Raw genomic sequence first — 17612 nt, forward strand, 5'->3', positions numbered from 1 at the left:
AAGAAAACGTTTTTTACCTCAAGAACAAGACTTAAGACACTGGTGAGAGTATGAAAAAGTCCGTCCCTTCGGGTTGAATCTTAACTTGATAACTGTACACATAACTCACAGCTTAAAATGTTTTTCTCCCATTGACAGCAGTGATTAATGTGCTTAGATCTCAGGTTAGGACTCAGCCGTGAGGATCCATACCACTAGCCTGGAATCCAAACTGATATGATCCATTTCACCATTGTGTCACAGAGCATACGAGTTTGGTTTCCAGGCTACCATATTGCAGGCATAGCCATCAGGCTCCATGTCGTAGATGAGGATAGCTCTCCACCGTGCGTCTGATCCCATCCTTTAGACTGACCACAGGCTTGTACCCCATGTCCTGCTTGGCTCTGGAGCAGCTGTAGAAGTGGTGTGTACCTGCCAGGGCCACCCTCATGGGGGTGAAGGTGGGTTTGAAGGCCACTAGGGGGCTTAGTAACAGAGACAGCAGCCACAGCAGCAGAGCCAGCCCGTAGACCAGTGTGTAGGGAAGGTGGTAGCGCGGAGCAGCGTAGCCCAGACCTACTAGAATATCTGACATGAAGTCCCAGAACCGGACAGGCTCATCATTGGTGATGTGGTACGCCTGGAGGGAGGAAGGGGGAGATGAGAAACACCAGTCAATACGGATTGAGAAAAATGTTGACAGAGTTAGAGGAAGACATTTCATTGGTTAGAACCCAATATTGTCCACCAGTTGGCTCTTTTCGTTTTTGGAACCGTCTCGTTTCACAGCGCCTCAGAAAGGGACTTGAATGGAGAGGGAAGAAAATCCAGTGGGAGTTTATTGGCTGATCTCTTAGTCCATCAACATCTAGCACAGGAATGGGCAACTTCGATAGGTGTAGGGCCACAACAAATCAGAACTCATCATGAGGGACCTGCCACTGCTCGTGGGCCTGCTGTTGCACGTGGGCCTGCTGTTGCTCGTGGGCCTGCGTACTATATGATATCGGAGTCAGACTGCCTAACAAAATCAAATGGGGGCCTAACCCGGCCGGTAATTCAAACATGATGAAAAGTTTAGATAGCTGGTCGCTAAACTAACCTAGCAAAGTAACAACAACACAAATGTTAGCTGACATAAGAACAGCAGTAGAACAACCAAATTTCCAAATTGCACTTTCTAACTTGCAACAGTAAGTTGAGACACCGACTGAGTTCCCCAAAAAACTTGCCCATCCCTGATATAGCATAACCTTTAGAACCTCCACTCTACATTTGTGAATATCAAAGTCCAAGCAGCACAAGTGACTTAATGTAGGCTAAACAAGGAAGTGAGTTGGGGAAATTGGAAAGTATGCATCTCCCGAGTGGCACAGCAGTGCTAGAGGTGTCACTACAGACCCTGGATCAGCAGTCTAATGCACTGCATCTCAGTGCTAGAGGTGTCACTACAGACCCTGGTTCAGCGGTCTAAGGCTCTGCATCTCAGTGCTAGAGGCGTCACTACAGAACCTGGTTCAGCAGTCTAAGGCAGTGCATCTCAGTGCTAGAGGCATCACTACAGACACCCTGGTTCGAATCCAGACTATCACGACCGGCCGTGATTGGGAGTCCCATAGGGCGGCGCACAATTGGCCCAAAGTCGTCCAGGGTAAGCCATTATTGTAAATAAGAATTTGTTCTTAACCGACTTGCCTAGCTAAATAAAAAGGTTAAATAAAAAATAAAAACTAGTTTTCACATATAAAAACTTTATATGCCCAAACTTAGAATCAATTGAGCTTCCCAAAAATAACACTAACCCCAAAATAATATGGCCGCTGTGATGGAACACTCATTTTAACTGACGATTTGTCTTTTTTAGGTCCCATCTAATTCAGCTGTAGCAGGCTCTCTCCCGCCTCCATTTTAACCCACGCCCCTTTCAAGTACCACTTTGTTGCACAGTATTTCCAGCCTCTATATCAGGAGCTTGGCACTATAAAAAGGTTCAATCTGCATTTTTGGTGAAATTGAGTAATTGACATAGCCTTGTTCTGTTTAATGTTCTCTACACACACACACACATACATATTACTCTAAATACCCCAACTCGGGTTGTTAAGTTGAAAAGAATAGAAGATCAAATTTCCAATGAGGGTTGGAACTTTAAAGCCAATTATCTCAGAATCATCTTTTAGCATCTTTTAGCAGAACCTTTGTTCCCATATTCAGAGCTTGGGGACAATGTTAATTTCAACCAACGTTCCCTCAAAAACAAAATGTCACCACCGAGCAAATTTAAGGTCTGCTGAGAGCAAACTTGAAGGTTGTGAAATTCTGTGCAACTTTCGACACGCGTTTACTGTGAACACTGAAGCTGTACTTGTTTTAAGTTACAGTTAACAGTGGTCAAGTAGGCTACTGTGGCTATATGATCATAATGTAGGACTACCAGAGTGGCCTTCCATCAAAAACAATGGAGAAAAAATGCATCCCATAACATTTTAATATGGAAATATCTGTTCTATCATTCAACCTACAGTAGCAGCCAATGTGTGGTGTTCAATGTTGGCCTACATTCCATGAGACTAAAAAATGACATGCAGGGCTTGACATTAACCTGTTTATCCACTTGTCCTTCAGACATTGAGGTGACGGAAAATGTGTTGATTGATGCAAGAAACCACTTCACAAAATAAAAACATTAATCCCATTGCATTATTACAGAAAATCAGACAAATTATACTACCCTCTGCCTGTTGGCTACTTAACTTATTCAAGACCATCTCAAAATACAACACTTCCCCTTTAAGACATTAAACAGCTGTGTGTCTGTGTGTCTATGACTCCTTTTCAAAGATGGCTAGAAATGCACATTTTGTGCTCTTGTAGGACGCAACCACTCCTCCATTGCTGACTAGAAATTAACTATAACTGGGCTAATAACTCACTAACTAGCAAAGGATATTAACAAATGCACACATGGCTACATGCAACTCTCGCTTTGAGCTCAAAACATGTGCATCTACTCATGATGCTCATCCTGTAAACACAGTCCAGTTCAAAGTGAAGGGCACAGATCCATATGTCAATGGCTATTTGCATATAGGCCTAATGCAGTGCTGATTGGTTATGGCGCACCGGTCGGTGTAGAGTACGGCCTGACGCGTGCCTGTCAATGCAATAGAATCATTCTCCAACGCGCTCTACATACAAGAAAATCTCTTGCATATAAAGTCTTGCATAGTATGTTGCATTGAAAGCGGCTAATTTTGTTATTGATTCGATAACAATTCCCACAGTAAAGAGAAACATTGACTGTGTTAACTCAAGGGGAAAACTCAAGAAAGGTGAGTGAAGTACAATCTCGTGCTTCTCTGCAAGGGCGGATATTTCTTCTGTGCAGCAGTCCGATTGAGAGCTGCGCGCCCAGTTTAGAGAGAACATTGGTTAGAACCCAACAAATATTTTGCCAGTGCGAAAGGCATCTCTTTCTTCAAACACACTACAGTTGACCCCATTGGTCATCATCACACAGTTGTACAGTGCAGGCAGGTCTACTGTATGAGCTAGAACATAAAGAGGGTTCCTACCTTGCCACAGATAGGAGACTCTGGCCTCAGACTCTCAGCTGCCAGGATGAGTCCATGAACCACATTGTCCACAAAGGTGAAATCCACCAGGTTAGAACCATCACTACAGAGACAGAGAAGACATAGTTGGCAGAGAGAGAGACAACAAGGGCAGCGCCATACGGGGCGGCAGGTAGCCTAGTGGTTAGAGCGTTGGGACAGTAACCGAAAGGTTGCAAGATCGAATCCCCAAGCTGACAAGGTAAAAATCTGTCGTTCAGTCCCTGAACAAGGCAGTTAACCCACTGTTCCTAGGCCGTCATTGAAAATAAGAATTTGTTCTTAACTGACTTGCCGAGTTAAATAAAAAAATAAAAATATCCATAAAACATTAACTTTGGTCAATCCCACTATGTCTAGTGAAGATGTTACATTCCTGTACGACTGACCCGATGATGAACTTCATCTTGCCCCTGCGTGCCGTGTCGACCAGGATGGGCACCAGCTGGGGGTCCCGGGGGCCGAAGATACCGTGAGGTCGAATGGCCACCGTCAGGAGACCCTTCTCTTTGTCACAGGCCTTCAGAACCAGCTGAGACACCACAGAGACAAGATGGAGATAGAAGAGAACATTACTTATTTAATAATGTGCAGCTGATGTGGAGTATGTTACACGTCTACATGAGTACATGTCTACATGAGTATGTTACATGTCTACATGAGTATGTTACATGTCTACATGAGTATGTTACATGTCTACATGAGTATGTTACATGTCTACATGAGTATGTTACATGTCTACATGAGTATGTTACATGTCTGGATAGGGCAGCATCAGTGTCTAAATGTGTAGACAAGTTCTCCCCCCTAGCAATGCTCTGGTACCATTAACATAACTATGATAAGGCTATTCTACAAAATAAACAAGCGGCCTCGCCTTCTATCTCGGTCTGTGTGTAGCAGTGTCCTCGCCTTCTCCTGTTCTATCTCGGTCTGTGTGTAGCAGTGTCCTCGCCTTCTCCTGTTCTATCTCGGTCTGTGTGTAGCAGTGTCCTCGCCTTCTCCTGTTCTATCTCGGTCTGTGTGTAGCAGTGTCCTCGCCTTCTCCTGTTCTATCTCGGTCTGTGTGTAGCAGTGTCCTCGCCTTCTCCTGTTCTATCTCGGTCTGTGTGTAGCAGTGTCCTCGCCTTCTCCTGTTCTATCTCGGTCTGTGTGTAGCAGTGTCCTCGCCTTCTCCTGTTCTATCTCGGTCTGTGTGTAGCAGTGTCCTCGCCTTCTCCTGTTCTATCTCGGTCTGTGTGTAGCAGTGTCCTCGCCTTCTCCTGTTCTATCTCGGTCTGTGTGTAGCAGTGTCCTCGCCTTCTCCTGTTCTATCTCGGTCTGTGTGTAGCAGTGTCCTCGCCTTCTCCTGTTCTATCTCGGTCTGTGTGTAGCAGTGTCCTCGCCTTCTCCTGTTCTATCTCGGTCTGTGTGTAGCAGTGTCCTCGCCTTCTCCTGTTCTATCTCGGTCTGTGTGTAGCAGTGTCCTCGCCTTCTCCTGTTCTATCTCGGTCTGTGTGTAGCAGTGTCCTCGCCTTCTCCTGTTCTATCTCGGTCTGTGTGTAGCAGTGTCCTCGCCTTCTCCTGTTCTATCTCGGTCTGTGTGTAGCAGTGTCCTCGCCTTCTCCTGTTCTATCTTGGTCTGTGTGTAGTAGTCGATGGGCTTCTTGGCGTAGGGAAGGTCTTCTCTCCCATCCTTGATGTCTGTTCCTTCAAACACCACACTGGCACTGCTTGTCAGTACCACTTTCTATAGTAGACAGGCAGAAAAACACCTTAACTGTTAGTCCCCTATACTGACCATCTATCCACTAGATCAGTAATTACATTCAATTATGGAGAATGTACAAGTATTTTAACAGAGCATTTCTTTCATTGAATTTAGTTTGTCTTTGTAACATATTGTATGACAGACCTCTGTTTAATAGTAACCCTATACTGCCCCCTACCTGTACTCCAGCCTCAGTGCAGGCCTGTAGGACAGCCTGTGTCCCCTGGATGTTGACTCTCTGGAACAGAGCCTTGTCATCACTGGCTGGGGCTGGAGAGGCACAGTGGAACACCAGGGAGACACCTTGGAGGGCTTTTAGTAGAGCCTGGGACAGGGCCACACACGATGATGCCCAGATGTAGACACACACAGACAAACACCAGCCTAACATGTACACATGAGGCACAAAGGCCATAGACCATAAGAAGGTCATATACCTGGCCTCAACCAGCTCAGTGCACAGACCCTTCACAGACAGACAGACTCACCTGTTTGTCACAGAGGTCTCCCTGGTGGAAGGTGACTCCTGGTAGTTCGTAGCTCTGTCTGATGTCAAACACCGACACAGTGTAGCCTTTATCCAACAGCTTCTCTACCAGGTGTCTACCCAGGAACCCAGAGCCTCCTATCACTGCACACCTCTTACTGCTCTGTAGCGGATACAGCGACAACATTCAGTAAAGACAGACTATGATACAATCAAACGGACACACGAGACATATGAAAAGAACCAATAAATAGCCTGAACATGTGGCATATAGCTCAGAGCTTGATATGTTCTTCAAACTACCGCGCACTCACCGGTCGTATGCGCGTGGCCATGGCAAACTGCAGGAGCGTCGTCGGTGTTGGAAAACAAACTGACAGAGAAATTGGAGTATTTGGTTAAAGTTCCCTCGTTCGAAAACAGTTTGACAAGATCATATCACACGGAGAATTGAATCATGTTGAAGACTACAAGCAAACACCTTTAGGCTATTTCAGGACAAGTTTACAATATAAAGACACTGTAATATGCTATGAAATGTTTATCCGTTCACCTGTTCAATCTGTTTTGCAACAGTATAAATCGACCAGCGCACAATTAATAAACCGAGTATGAGCTGAGCCCGAGAGGCGCTCTAGTTGGGTAGACGGGAGGCTGGGCGTAAAGGTGACAGACTCGAACAGCCAATGCAGTGGAGCCTACGTAAAAGAACGCCACTGCTCTGACCAACCGGGACACATCCACAGTGAGACCACACCCACAGTGGGTAGCTGTAGAAGTGTCAACGCCCCTAAATCTGATCCTGTATCCGTCGTTATATTTCCTATACATACATTGGCGCACGGAGAACAGATTCTGGATCAGAGCTCCAACGATTAATCCAGCCAATTGTCATATAGAGTTTTATACCACATGTCATCAACAACCAATAATCTTCTCGCCCGACTAGATGCACTCGATTTAGCTTGCTCGGGACGTTCATACGGATTGTTTCAATTCTGAATGTGCCATTTTGTATACCCGGCGTGTAGAAGGAGATAAATCGAGTGCGCATTCACGGGCACAGATCAAAATTATCATAGCACAGACTGAACACTGCGCTCATTGACTGGAAATCTACATTTTATTTACTTAATTTATTATCCCCAAATTATATTAATCCTATTATAACATTGTGATATAATAACTGCATATCTGTTATTGCAGCCCCTGTAATAAACGGTTCGATTTTCTGTCTATGAGCTCATCCCTGCCTAGATGATAGGAGGAGAGAGAGGAGGGACGTAAACATATTAGACAGAGCACTCTTCAGTAAATCTACTGTTCTCTTGTAGTCTGTCTTCGCGAGTGATCATCTGAAATGGTGAGTAGGCTAATGCTGGAGCGCAATTAACGGTTTTGCAGTTCTGTTTTGACGCTCCTTGTGCTTCTGCTACAAATGACAAAAGGCCTCGCTACGCTGAGGCTACCACAACCTGTATTAATTAACCCTATCTGGCTGTGCTATAGGAATACTAGACTTGCTTATTACTCAATGGAAGCACGTGCATATTATCTGAAAAGGTTAATAATGGGATGTGAATAATCAGAATGAAAAAAGTAGTGATGCATATTTTTCCATGTCTACGCTAGCCTTCTGTTGCCAGCTATAGTGACAGTCATGTTTTATTTATTATTACTTAAATTATCGCCCTATTTATGGCATGTTTCCCCTAGCCTATCTGACTTTACATTGAAATGGCCTTTTGCAGATACAAGATGACTTGTCAATACATATCAATTGAAATCACACCCTTCTAAGGCTTTCCCCTTCTCTTCAACTCCTGGCTACATCTCAATAATTGAACCTAGCTGGACTGAAGGAGATTAGACAAGGAATCTACTTGAGACCATTGAGATACGCCCATCAAGCCTTAATGTGTTTCCTTGTTGCCATCGCTAGGCAACCAGTGTAAAGAGGCCGTCCCTGGGTCCGGTCCCTCCCCCCAGGAAGAAGTCCAACCCCAAGACGGAGCTCACTGAGGAGCTGAAACAGGAGATCAGAGAGGCCTTTGAACTGTTCGACACCGACGCCTCTGGATACATCGATGTCAAGGAGCTAAAGGTCAGGGGTCAGAGGTTCAGGGTTATGCACAGGGACAATGTTTGTGTAACATGATGTACTACAGTACCCATAATACACTGTCGGGTGACAAAGATGGTCCTGGGGAGCCACAGGGTGCTTTTGTTCCAACTCAACACACCTGGTTTTAGCCCATCTGTTTTTATCTCTCTCAATTCAATTCAAGGGTTTTATTGGCATGGGAAACATATGATAACATTGCCAAAGCAAGTGAAGTAGATTATAAACAAATGTGAAATAAACAATACAAATGAACAGTAAACATTACACTCACAGAAGTTCCAAAATAATAAAGACATTTCAAAAGTCATTATGTCTATATACAGTGTTGTAATGATGTGCAAATAGTTAAAGTATAACAGGGAAAATAAATAAACATAAATATGGGTTGTATTTACAGTGGTGTTTGTTCTTCTCTCTCTGTCTCTCTCTCTCTCTCTCTAGGTTGCTATGAGGGCGCTGGGGTTTGAGCCGAAGAAAGAGGAGATTAAGAGGATGATAACGGAGGTGGATAAGGACGAAACAGGAAAGATCTCCTTCTCTGATTTCCTCACCGTCATGACTCAGAAGATGGTAAGAAAAACAACATAGTGAATAAATCATATTTATTTTTTTGTCATAAATCATTTACTGTCAAGAACAAACACTCAGTGTTTGTAACATTGTAAGCTATAAATAGAGTCCCACACTCTACAGGTAAACCAGCGTTTTGGCATCACTGTGCCTTCTTCAGGGTGATGTCATAAATACTACAACCAGGTTATGTAGACAAACTGTGCAATTAGTTCAACCAATGACAATAGTGAGGGGTGTGTCATAATTATTAGGGTGATTGGAATAAATTGAGTGAAAAGTTTAAAAGACAATAGTTTACAGCATGTTGAATATATTAGGCTATTGTTATCATAAGGCAACATAAATAGATATTGTACATAATATTAGCATCAACATACATTATTGTTTAATTTAATTTCACATATATATTTGTTTTCAATTTTATATCATTTTTGTTCCATGTAATCTTTTGGTTTAACCATAATGCACAATGAGCATCATCAATAGGGGGAACATATTGCGTGTGCGCTGATAAGCTGTATAAATAATATATTCATTTGTGACAGGAGTTGTACATTTTAGTTCCCAACTACAGTGAATTTGGAAAGTATTCAGACCCCTTGACTTTTACAGCCTTATTCTAAAATGGATAAAATCAATTTTTTTTCCCCTCAATCTACACGCAATACCCCATAATGACATCACAATACCTCATCATGACATCACAATACCCCATCATGACATCACAATACCCCCCTAAATACAAAGCAAAAACTGGTTTTAAGAATAAATAAAAAAACTGAAATACCTTATTTACATAATTATTCAGATCCTTTGCTATGAGACTTGAAATTGAGCTCAGGTGCATCCTGTTTCCATTGATCATCCTTGAGATGTTTCTACAACTTGATTGGAGTTCACCTGTGGTAAATTCAATTGATTAGACATTATTTGGAAAGGCACACACCTGTCTATATTTACATTTACATTACATTTAAGTCATTTAGCAGACGCTCTTATCCAGAGCGACTTACAAATTGGTGCATTCACCTTATGATATCCAGTGGAACAACCACTTTACAATAGTGCATCTAAATATTTTAAGGGGGGGGGGGGTTAGAAGGATTACTTTATCCTATCCTAGGTATTCCTTAAAGAGGTGGGGTTTCAGGTGTCTCCGGAAGGTGATGATTGACTCCGCTGTCCTGGCGTCGTGAGGGAGCTTGTTCCACCATTGGGGTGCCAGAGCAGCGAACAGTATATATAAGGTCCCACTGTTGACAGTGCATGTCAGAGAAAAAAACATGAGGTAGAAGGAATTGTCCATAGAGCTCAGAGACAGGATTGTGTCGAGGCACAGTTCTGTGGAAGGGGACCAAACAATTTCTGCAGCATTGACGGTCCCAAAGAACACAGAGGCCTCCATCATGGCCTCCATCATTCTTAAATGGAAGATGTTTGGAACCCCCAAGACTCTTCCTAGAACTGGCTGCCTGGCCAAACTGAGGAATTGGGGAAGAAGGGCCTTGGTCAGGGAGGTGACCAAGAACCTAATGGTCACTTTGACAGAGTTCCTCTGTGGAGATGGGAAAACCTTCCAGAAGGACAACCACCTCTGCAGCACTCCAACAATGCCTTTATGGTAGAGTGGCCAGATAGAAGCCAATCCTCAGTAAAAGGCACATGACTGCCCTCATGGAGTTTGCCAAAAGGCACCAAAAGACTCTCAGACCATGAGAAACAAGATTCTCTGGTTTGAAGAAACCAAGATTGAACTCTTTGGCCTGAATGCCAAGCGTCACATCTGAAAGAAACCTGGCACCATCCCTACGATGAAGCATGGTGCACCATCATGCTGTGGAGATGTTTTTCAGTTGCAGGGACTGGGAGACTAGTCAGGATTGAGGGAAAGAGGAACAGAGCAAAGTACAGAGAGATCCTTGATGTAAACCTGCTCCAGAGCGCTCAGGACCTCAGACTGGGGCAAAGATTCACCTCCCAGCAGGACAACGACCCTAAGCACACAGCCAAGACAACGTAGGAGTGGCTTCGGGACACGTCTCCAAATGTCCTTGAGTGGCCCAGCCAGAGCCCGGACTTGAACCCAGTCGAACATCTCTGGAGAGACCTGAAAATAGCTGTGCAGCAATGCTCCCCATCCAACCTGACAGAGGTTGAGAGGATCTGCAGAGAGGAATGGGAGAAACTCCCCAAATACAGATGTAACTAGCTTGTAGCGTCATACCCAAGAAGGTTTGAGGCTGTAATTGCTGCCAAAGGTGCTTCAGCAAAGTACTGAGTAAAGGGTCTGAATACTTATGTAAATGTGATAATTCCATTTTTTATTTATTTGCAAAAATGTCTAGAAACATGTTTTTGATGAGACGGGGGGGAAAACTATTTAATCCATTTTAGAATAAGGCTGTAACTTAACAAAATGTGGAAAAAGTCAAGAGGTCTGATTGCTTTCTGTGTGTGTGTGTGTGTGTGTGTGTGTGTGTGTGTGTGTGTGTGTGTGTGTGTGTGTGTGTGTGATATATATATAGAGTGTTGTATTACGGGGTATTTTATTGATATTGTATCACCATGCATTATTGTGTTGTATTACATTGTGTTGTAACTGTCTACCAACCCAGGCTGAGAAGGATTCTAAGGAGGAGATCCTGAAAGCATTCCGTCTGTTTGATGACGATGAGACAGGGAAGATCTCCTTCAGAAACCTGAAGAGGGTCGCTAAGGAACTGGGAGAGAGCCTGACTGACGAGGAACTGCAGGTGAGGTATACACCTGGACAGCACTGTATACACACACCACACACACACACACACACACCTGGACAGCACCTTTGCCCCAAACCTGGAGAGCACTGTACACACAGCGTGAACATACAGGATGATATGGGTTAGGATACAAGATAGTTTTTTTAAGAGATACACTGGTCTACTGCTAAGGCTTCTGTTTAATTGTTTACTGTGAATCTGCTGTCCTCTGTTTCCTCTCCTCCCTTCCCCTGTCCCCTGTTTCCTCTCCTCCCTTCCCGTTTCCTCTCCTCCCTTCCCCTGTCCCCCGTTTCCTCTCCTCCCTCACCCTGTTTCCTCTCCTCCCTCACCCCGTTTCCTCTCCTCCCTCACCCTGTTTCCTCTCCTCCCTCACCCTGTTTCCTCTCCTCCCTTTCTGTCCCGTTTCCTCTCCTCCTTTTCCGTCCCGTTTCCTCTCCTCTCTCATCCCCTTCCCCTGTTTCCTCTCCTCCCTCATCCCCCCTTCCCCTGTTTCCTCACCTCCCTTTCTGTCCCTCTCCCCCCTCATCCCCCCCTGTCCCGTTTCCTCTCCTCCCTTTCCATCCCTCTCCCCCTCATCCCTTCCTACCTCCACTCTTCCAGGAGATGATCGAGGAGGCAGACAGAGATGGAGACGGAGAGGTGAACCAGGGAGAGTTCCTCCGCATCATGAAGAAGACCAGCCTGTACTGAGACTGGACCAAGGTGTTGTGGGGTTAGAAGACCAGCCTGTACTGAGACTGGACCAGGGTGTTGTGGGGTTGGGGACATACAGAGGAGACTGGGGGTTGGTTTTACATGTTATGTACTAGTCAAGTCATTAGTCAGTTATCCAGGCCTGTCCTAGTTTAATTAGACCACTTCCTTTCCTCGTCTCCTTCCTTATCTCCTTGCTGTCATGACCTTTCATCAGTTAGATTCTTTATAGCTCTTTTCTGTCTCTCAGTTAGAATGCCCTCCAACACCCCCCTCCTCTACCCCTAGTCACCCCCTCCTCTACCCCTAGTCACCCCCTCCCCTCTAACACCCCCCTCCTCTACCCCTAGTCACCCCCTCCTCTACCCCTAGTCACCCCCTCCTCTACCCCTAGTCACCCCCTCCCCTCTAATACCCCCCTCCTCTACCCCTAGTCACCCCCTCCCCTCTAACACCCCCCTCCTCTACCCCTAGTCACCCCCTCCCCTCTAACACCCCCCTCCTCTACCCCTAGTCACCCCCTCCTCTACCCCTAGTCACCCCCTCCCCTACCCCTAGTCACCCCCTCCCCTCTAATACCCCCCTCCTCTACCCCTAGTCACCCCCTCCTCTACCCCTAGTCACCCCCTCCCCTCTAACACCCCCCTCCTCTACCCCTAGTCACCCCCTCCCCTCTAACACCCACCTTACAACTCTAATGTAAAGTGAAAGTTGTGACTGTATTTTTCTTGTTTGTATTTTTGTCTGTTTGAATTATCTACAGTATGATCTCCTGTATTGAATGTTTTGTACGTATAAACTGCATGTGCAGATATATATTGATATTTAAGATATTCATTAATGAAATACCTTTTAAGCAGTTTTTTTTCTGTGTATTCGTAAGACAAGTTCATGTTGCTGTAACAGCATGTTCTGACCATATGCATCCATGTACTGTGTCACCATGTTGGAGAAGTCTCTAGAAAGAAAGATTTCCCTGACCAAGATGGCTGTCCTATAGTCATGTTGCCAGGATGCCAATGTCCATTCTAGTGTCACACACGTCCATGTTTAATCTCTAGTCTAATGTTAGTACATTATTGCTACGAGTGGACTCATTCTAAGATGAATTCAGGGCCCGTACTCATCAAGCATCTCATCCCAAAGTAGGAGTGCTGGTCTAGGATCAGGCCCTCACTGACCATATAATCTTATTCATTATCATCTAAAAGGGATAACTGATCCTAGATCAGCACTCTTCCTCTGAGATGCTTTTAACAAAGGCCCTGAACATGGTTAGACCTATGGGTAACAGATGCTGTAAATGTTTCTATATTCCCCCAACGCCAGTCCTTTATGTGCTATCAGACACATATTGACAGCCAGGTTGAGTCCCAAATGGCATCCTATTCCCTATATAGTGCACATCTTTTGGCCAGAGCCCTGTGGGCCCTGGTCCAAAGTAGTGCACATTATGGGAAATAGGCTGCCATTTGGGACTCTTCACCAGACTCCACTCCTGCAGGGAGACAGCAGAGCTGTGAATAGGATCATGTAATATTTCATAGCATAAACAAACTACTGGCTCAGTGGTATTTGTGATGTGCTTTAGGGACAGGGGACTGCAGTGAGCGTTCACTTGGTGAGAGAGGGAGGGAGAGAGGGAGGGAGGGAGGGAGAGAGAGAGAGAGGGAGAGAGAGAGAGAGAGAGAGAGAGAGAGAGGGAGGGAGGGATATGGGTCGGTTGCTCCCAGCATATGACGAGATATAATCTCATTGGAAACCTAAGGAACCTGACTGAAACCTGAAATGAGTTTGATAAAAGATTGCAGAATTGGCATGTCGATTTGGAAGCAATTAACAATCTAATAACCTAAAGAAGAGCGAAAACAGTGAGACAGCTGAAGGTGAGCGACCACAGTGAGACAGCTGAAGGTGAACGACCACAGTCAGACAGCTGAAGGTGAGCGACCACAGTCAGACAGCTGAAGGTGAGCGACCACAGTGAGACAGCTGAAGGTGAGTGACCACAGTGAGACAGCTGAAGGTGAGTGACCACAGTGAGACAGCTGAAGGTGAGGGACCACAGTGAGACAGCTGAAGGTGAGCGACCAGTCAGACAGCTGAAGGTGAGCGACCACAGTGAGACAGTTGAAGGTGAGCGACCACAGTGAGACAGCTGAAGGTGAGCGACCACAGTGAGACAGCTGAAGGTGAGCGACCACAGTGAGACAGCTGAAGGTGAGCGACCACAGTGAGACAGCTGAAGGTGAGGGACCACAGTGAGACAGCTGAAGGTGAGCGACCACAGTCAGACAGCTGAAGGTGAGCGACCACAGTGAGACAGTTGAAGGTGAGCGACCACAGTGAGACAGCTGAAGGTGAGCGACCACAGTGAGACAGCTGAAGGTGAGCGACCACAGTGAGACAGCTGAAGGTGAGCGACCACAGTGAGACAGCTGAAGGTGAGCGACCACAGTGAGACAGCTGAAGGTGAACGACCACAGTCAGACAGTTGAAGGTGAGCGACCACAGTGAGACAGCTGAAGGTGAGCGACCACAGTCAGACAGCTGAAGGTGAGCGACCACAGTGAGACAGCTGAAGGTGAGGGACCACAGTGAGACAGCTGAAGGTGAGCGACCACAGTGAGACAGCTGAAGGTGAGCGACCACAGTGAGACAGCTGAAGGTGATTGACCACAGTGAGACAGCTGAAGGTGATTGACCACAGTGAGACAGCTGAAGGTGAGCGACCACAGTGAGACAGCTGAAGGTGAGCGACCACAGTGAGACAGCTGAAGGTGAGCGACCACAGTGAGACAGCTGAAGGTGAGCGACCACAGTGAGACAGCTGAAGGTGATTGACCACAGTGAGACAGCTGAAGGTGAGCGACCACAGTGAGACAGCTGAAGGTGATTGACCACAGTGAGACAGCTGAAGGTGATTGACCACAGTGAGACAGCTGAAGGTGAGCGACCACAGTGAGACAGCTGAAGGTGAGCGACCACAGTGAGACAGCTGAAGGTGAGCGACCACAGTGAGACAGCTGAAGGTGATTGACCACAGTGAGACAGCTGAAGGTGATTGACCACAGTCAGACAGCTGAAGGTGATTGACCACAGTGAGACAGCTGAAGGTGATTGACCACAGTGAGACAGCTGAAGGTGAGCGACCACAGTGAGACAGCTGAAGGTGAGCGACCACAGTGAGACAGCTGAAGGTGAGCGACCACAGTGAGACAGCTGAAGGTGAGCGACCACAGTGAGACAGCTGAAGGTGAGCGACCACAGTGAGACAGCTGAAGGTGAGCGACCACAGTGAGACAGCTGAAGGTGATTGACCACAGTGAGACAGCTGAAGGTGAGTGACCACAGTCAGACAGCTGAAGGTGAGCGACCACAGTCAGACAGCTGAAGGTGATTGACCACAGTGAGACAGCTGAAGGTGAGGGACCACAGTGAGACAGCTGAAGGTGATTGACCACAGTGAGACAGCTGAAGGTGAGTGACCACAGTCAGACAGCTGAAGGTGAGCGACCACAGTGAGACAGCTGAAGGTGAGGGACCACAGTGAGACAGCTGAAGGTGAGCGACCACAGTGAGACAGCTGAAGGTGAGCGACCACAGTGAGACAGCTGAAGGTGAGCGACCACAGTCAGACAGCTGAAGGTGAGGGACCACAGTCAGACAGCTGAAGGTGAGCGACCACAGTGAGACAGCTGAAGGTGAGCGACCACAGTGAGACAGCTGAAGGTGAGCGACCACAGTGAGACAGCTGAAGGTGAGTGACCACAGTGAGACAGCTGAAGGTGAGCGACCACAGTGAGACAGCTGAAGGTGAGCGACCACAGTGAGACAGCTGAAGGTGAGCGACCACAGTGAGACAGCTGAAGGTGATTGACCACAGTGAGACAGCTGAAGGTGATTGACCACAGTGAGACAGCTGAAGGTGATTGACCACAGTGAGACAGCTGAAGGTGAGTGACCACAGTCAGACAGCTGAAGGTGAGTGACCACAGTCAGACAGCTGAAGGTGATTGACCACAGTGAGACAGCTGAAGGTGAGCGACCACAGTGAGACAGCTGAAGGTGAGCGACCACAGTGAGACAGCTGAAGGTGAGCGACCACAGTGAGACAGCTGAAGGTGAGTGACCACAGTCAGACAGCTGAAGGTGAGCGACCACAGTGAGACAGCTGAAGGTGAGCGACCACAGTGAGACAGCTGAAGGTGAGCGACCACAGTGAGACAGCTGAAGGTGAGCGACCACAGTCAGACAGCTGAAGGTGAGCGACCACAGTGAGACAGCTGAAGGTGAGGGACCACAGTGAGACAGCTGAAGGTGAGTGACCACAGTGAGACAGCTGAAGGTGAGTGACCACAGTCAGACAGCTGAAGGTGATTGACCACAGTCAGACAGCTGAAGGTGAGTGTCAGTCAGCCAGACCTGGGTTCAAATACTACACTGCTCAAAAAAATAAAGGGAACACTTAAACAACACAATGTAACTCCAAGTCAATCACACTTCTGTGAAATCAAACTGTCCACTTAGGAAGCAACACTGATTGACAATAAATTTCACATGCTGTTGTGCAAATGGAAGAGACAAGAGGTGGAAATTATAGGCAATTAGCAAGACACCCCCAATAAGGAGTGGTTCTGCAGGTGGTGACCACAGACCACTTCTCAGTTCTTATGCTTCCTGGCTGATGTTTTGGTCACTTTTGAATGCTGGCGGTGCTTTCACTCTAGTGGTAGCATGAGACGGAGTCTACAACCCACACAAGTGGCTCAGGTCGTGCAGCTCATCCAGGATGGCACATCAATGCGAGCTGTGGCAAGAAGGTTTTCTGTGTCTGTCAGCGTAGTGTCCAGAGCATGGAGGCGCTACCAAGAGACAGGCCAGTACATCAGGAGACGTGGAGGAGGCCGTAGGAGGGCAACAACCCAGCAGCAGGACCGCTACCTCCGCCTTTGTGCAAGGAGGAGCAGGAGGAGCACTGCCAGAGCCCTGCAAAATGACCTCCAGCAGGCCACAAATGTGCATGTGTTTGCTCAAACGGTCAGAAACAGACTCCATGAGGGTGGTATGAGGGCCCGACGTCCACAGCCGTGCAGGACGTTTGGCATTTGCCAGAGAACACCAAGATTGGCAAATTCACCACTGGCGCCCTGTGCTCTTCACAGATGAAAGCAGGTTCACACTGAGCACATGTGACAGAGTCTGGAGACGCCGTGGAGAACGTTCTGCTGCCTGCAACATCCTCCAGCATGACCGGTTTGGCGGTGGGTCAGTCATGGTGTGGGGTGGCATTTCTTTGGGGGGCCGCACAGCCCTCCATGTGCTCGCCAGAGGTAGCCTGACTGCCATTAGGTACCGAGATGAGATCCTCAGACCCCTTGTGAGACCATATGCTGGTGCGGTTGGCCCTGGGTTCCTCCTAATGCAAGACAATGCTAGACTTCATGTGGCTGGAGTGTGTCAGCAGTTCCTGCAAGAGGAAGGCATTGATGCTATGGACTGGCCCGCCCATTCCCCAGACCTGAATCCAATTGAGCACATCTGGGACATCATGTCTCGCTCCATCCACCAACGCCACGTTGCACCACAGACTGTCCAGGAGTTGGCGGATGCTTTAGTCCAGGTCTGG

The 17612-nt window shown here is 46.9% G+C and overlaps 2 protein-coding genes across 2 annotated transcripts; one reads left to right on the forward strand and one right to left on the reverse strand.

The window, feature by feature from the left end:
- Positions 1-220: 220 nt before the first annotated feature.
- Positions 221-6487, reverse strand: LOC106604248 (sterol-4-alpha-carboxylate 3-dehydrogenase, decarboxylating). Its single transcript, XM_014198714.3, has 8 exons — positions 6387-6487; positions 6148-6206; positions 5835-5996; positions 5525-5671; positions 5197-5325; positions 3986-4128; positions 3558-3660; positions 221-622 (listed from the first exon to the last, which is right to left on the reverse strand). Exons 2-8 carry the CDS (start codon positions 6166-6168, stop codon positions 290-292), a joined length of 1038 nt encoding a protein of 345 aa, XP_014054189.1. The 5' UTR covers positions 6169-6206; positions 6387-6487; the 3' UTR covers positions 221-289.
- Positions 6488-6877: 390 nt separating this feature from the next.
- On the forward strand, positions 6878-12842 carry LOC106604249 (uncharacterized). The gene is made up of 5 exons (XM_014198715.3): positions 6878-7196; positions 7776-7937; positions 8400-8528; positions 11147-11284; positions 11891-12842. Exons 1-5 carry the CDS (start codon positions 7194-7196, stop codon positions 11978-11980), a joined length of 522 nt encoding a protein of 173 aa, XP_014054190.1. The 5' UTR covers positions 6878-7193; the 3' UTR covers positions 11981-12842.
- The last annotated feature ends 4770 nt before the right edge of the window (positions 12843-17612 follow it).

The sequence above is a fragment of the Salmo salar genome, chromosome 05, assembly GCF_965601325.2.
Source record: "Salmo salar chromosome 05, fSalSal1, whole genome shotgun sequence".
Classification (NCBI taxonomy): domain Eukaryota; kingdom Metazoa; phylum Chordata; class Actinopteri; order Salmoniformes; family Salmonidae; genus Salmo; species Salmo salar.

What these genes read in the sequence shown, in the direction of transcription:
- LOC106604248 (XM_014198714.3), bottom strand. Translation starts at nt 6,168, where the DNA reads ATGGCCACGCGCATACGACCG. An exon ending in GAGACCTCTGTGACAAACAG is followed by an intron (nt 5,672 to 5,834) that starts GTGAGTCTGTCT and finishes GCCCTGTCCCAG; the next exon opens with GCTCTACTAAAAGCCCTCCA. An exon ending in CCAAGATAGAACAGGAGAAG is followed by an intron (nt 4,129 to 5,196) that starts GCGAGGACACTG and finishes GTGGTGTCTCAG; the next exon opens with CTGGTTCTGAAGGCCTGTGA.
- LOC106604249 (XM_014198715.3), top strand. An exon ending in TCGATGTCAAGGAGCTAAAG is followed by an intron (nt 7,938 to 8,399) that starts GTCAGGGGTCAG and finishes CTCTCTCTCTAG; the next exon opens with GTTGCTATGAGGGCGCTGGG. An exon ending in CCGTCATGACTCAGAAGATG is followed by an intron (nt 8,529 to 11,146) that starts GTAAGAAAAACA and finishes CTACCAACCCAG; the next exon opens with GCTGAGAAGGATTCTAAGGA.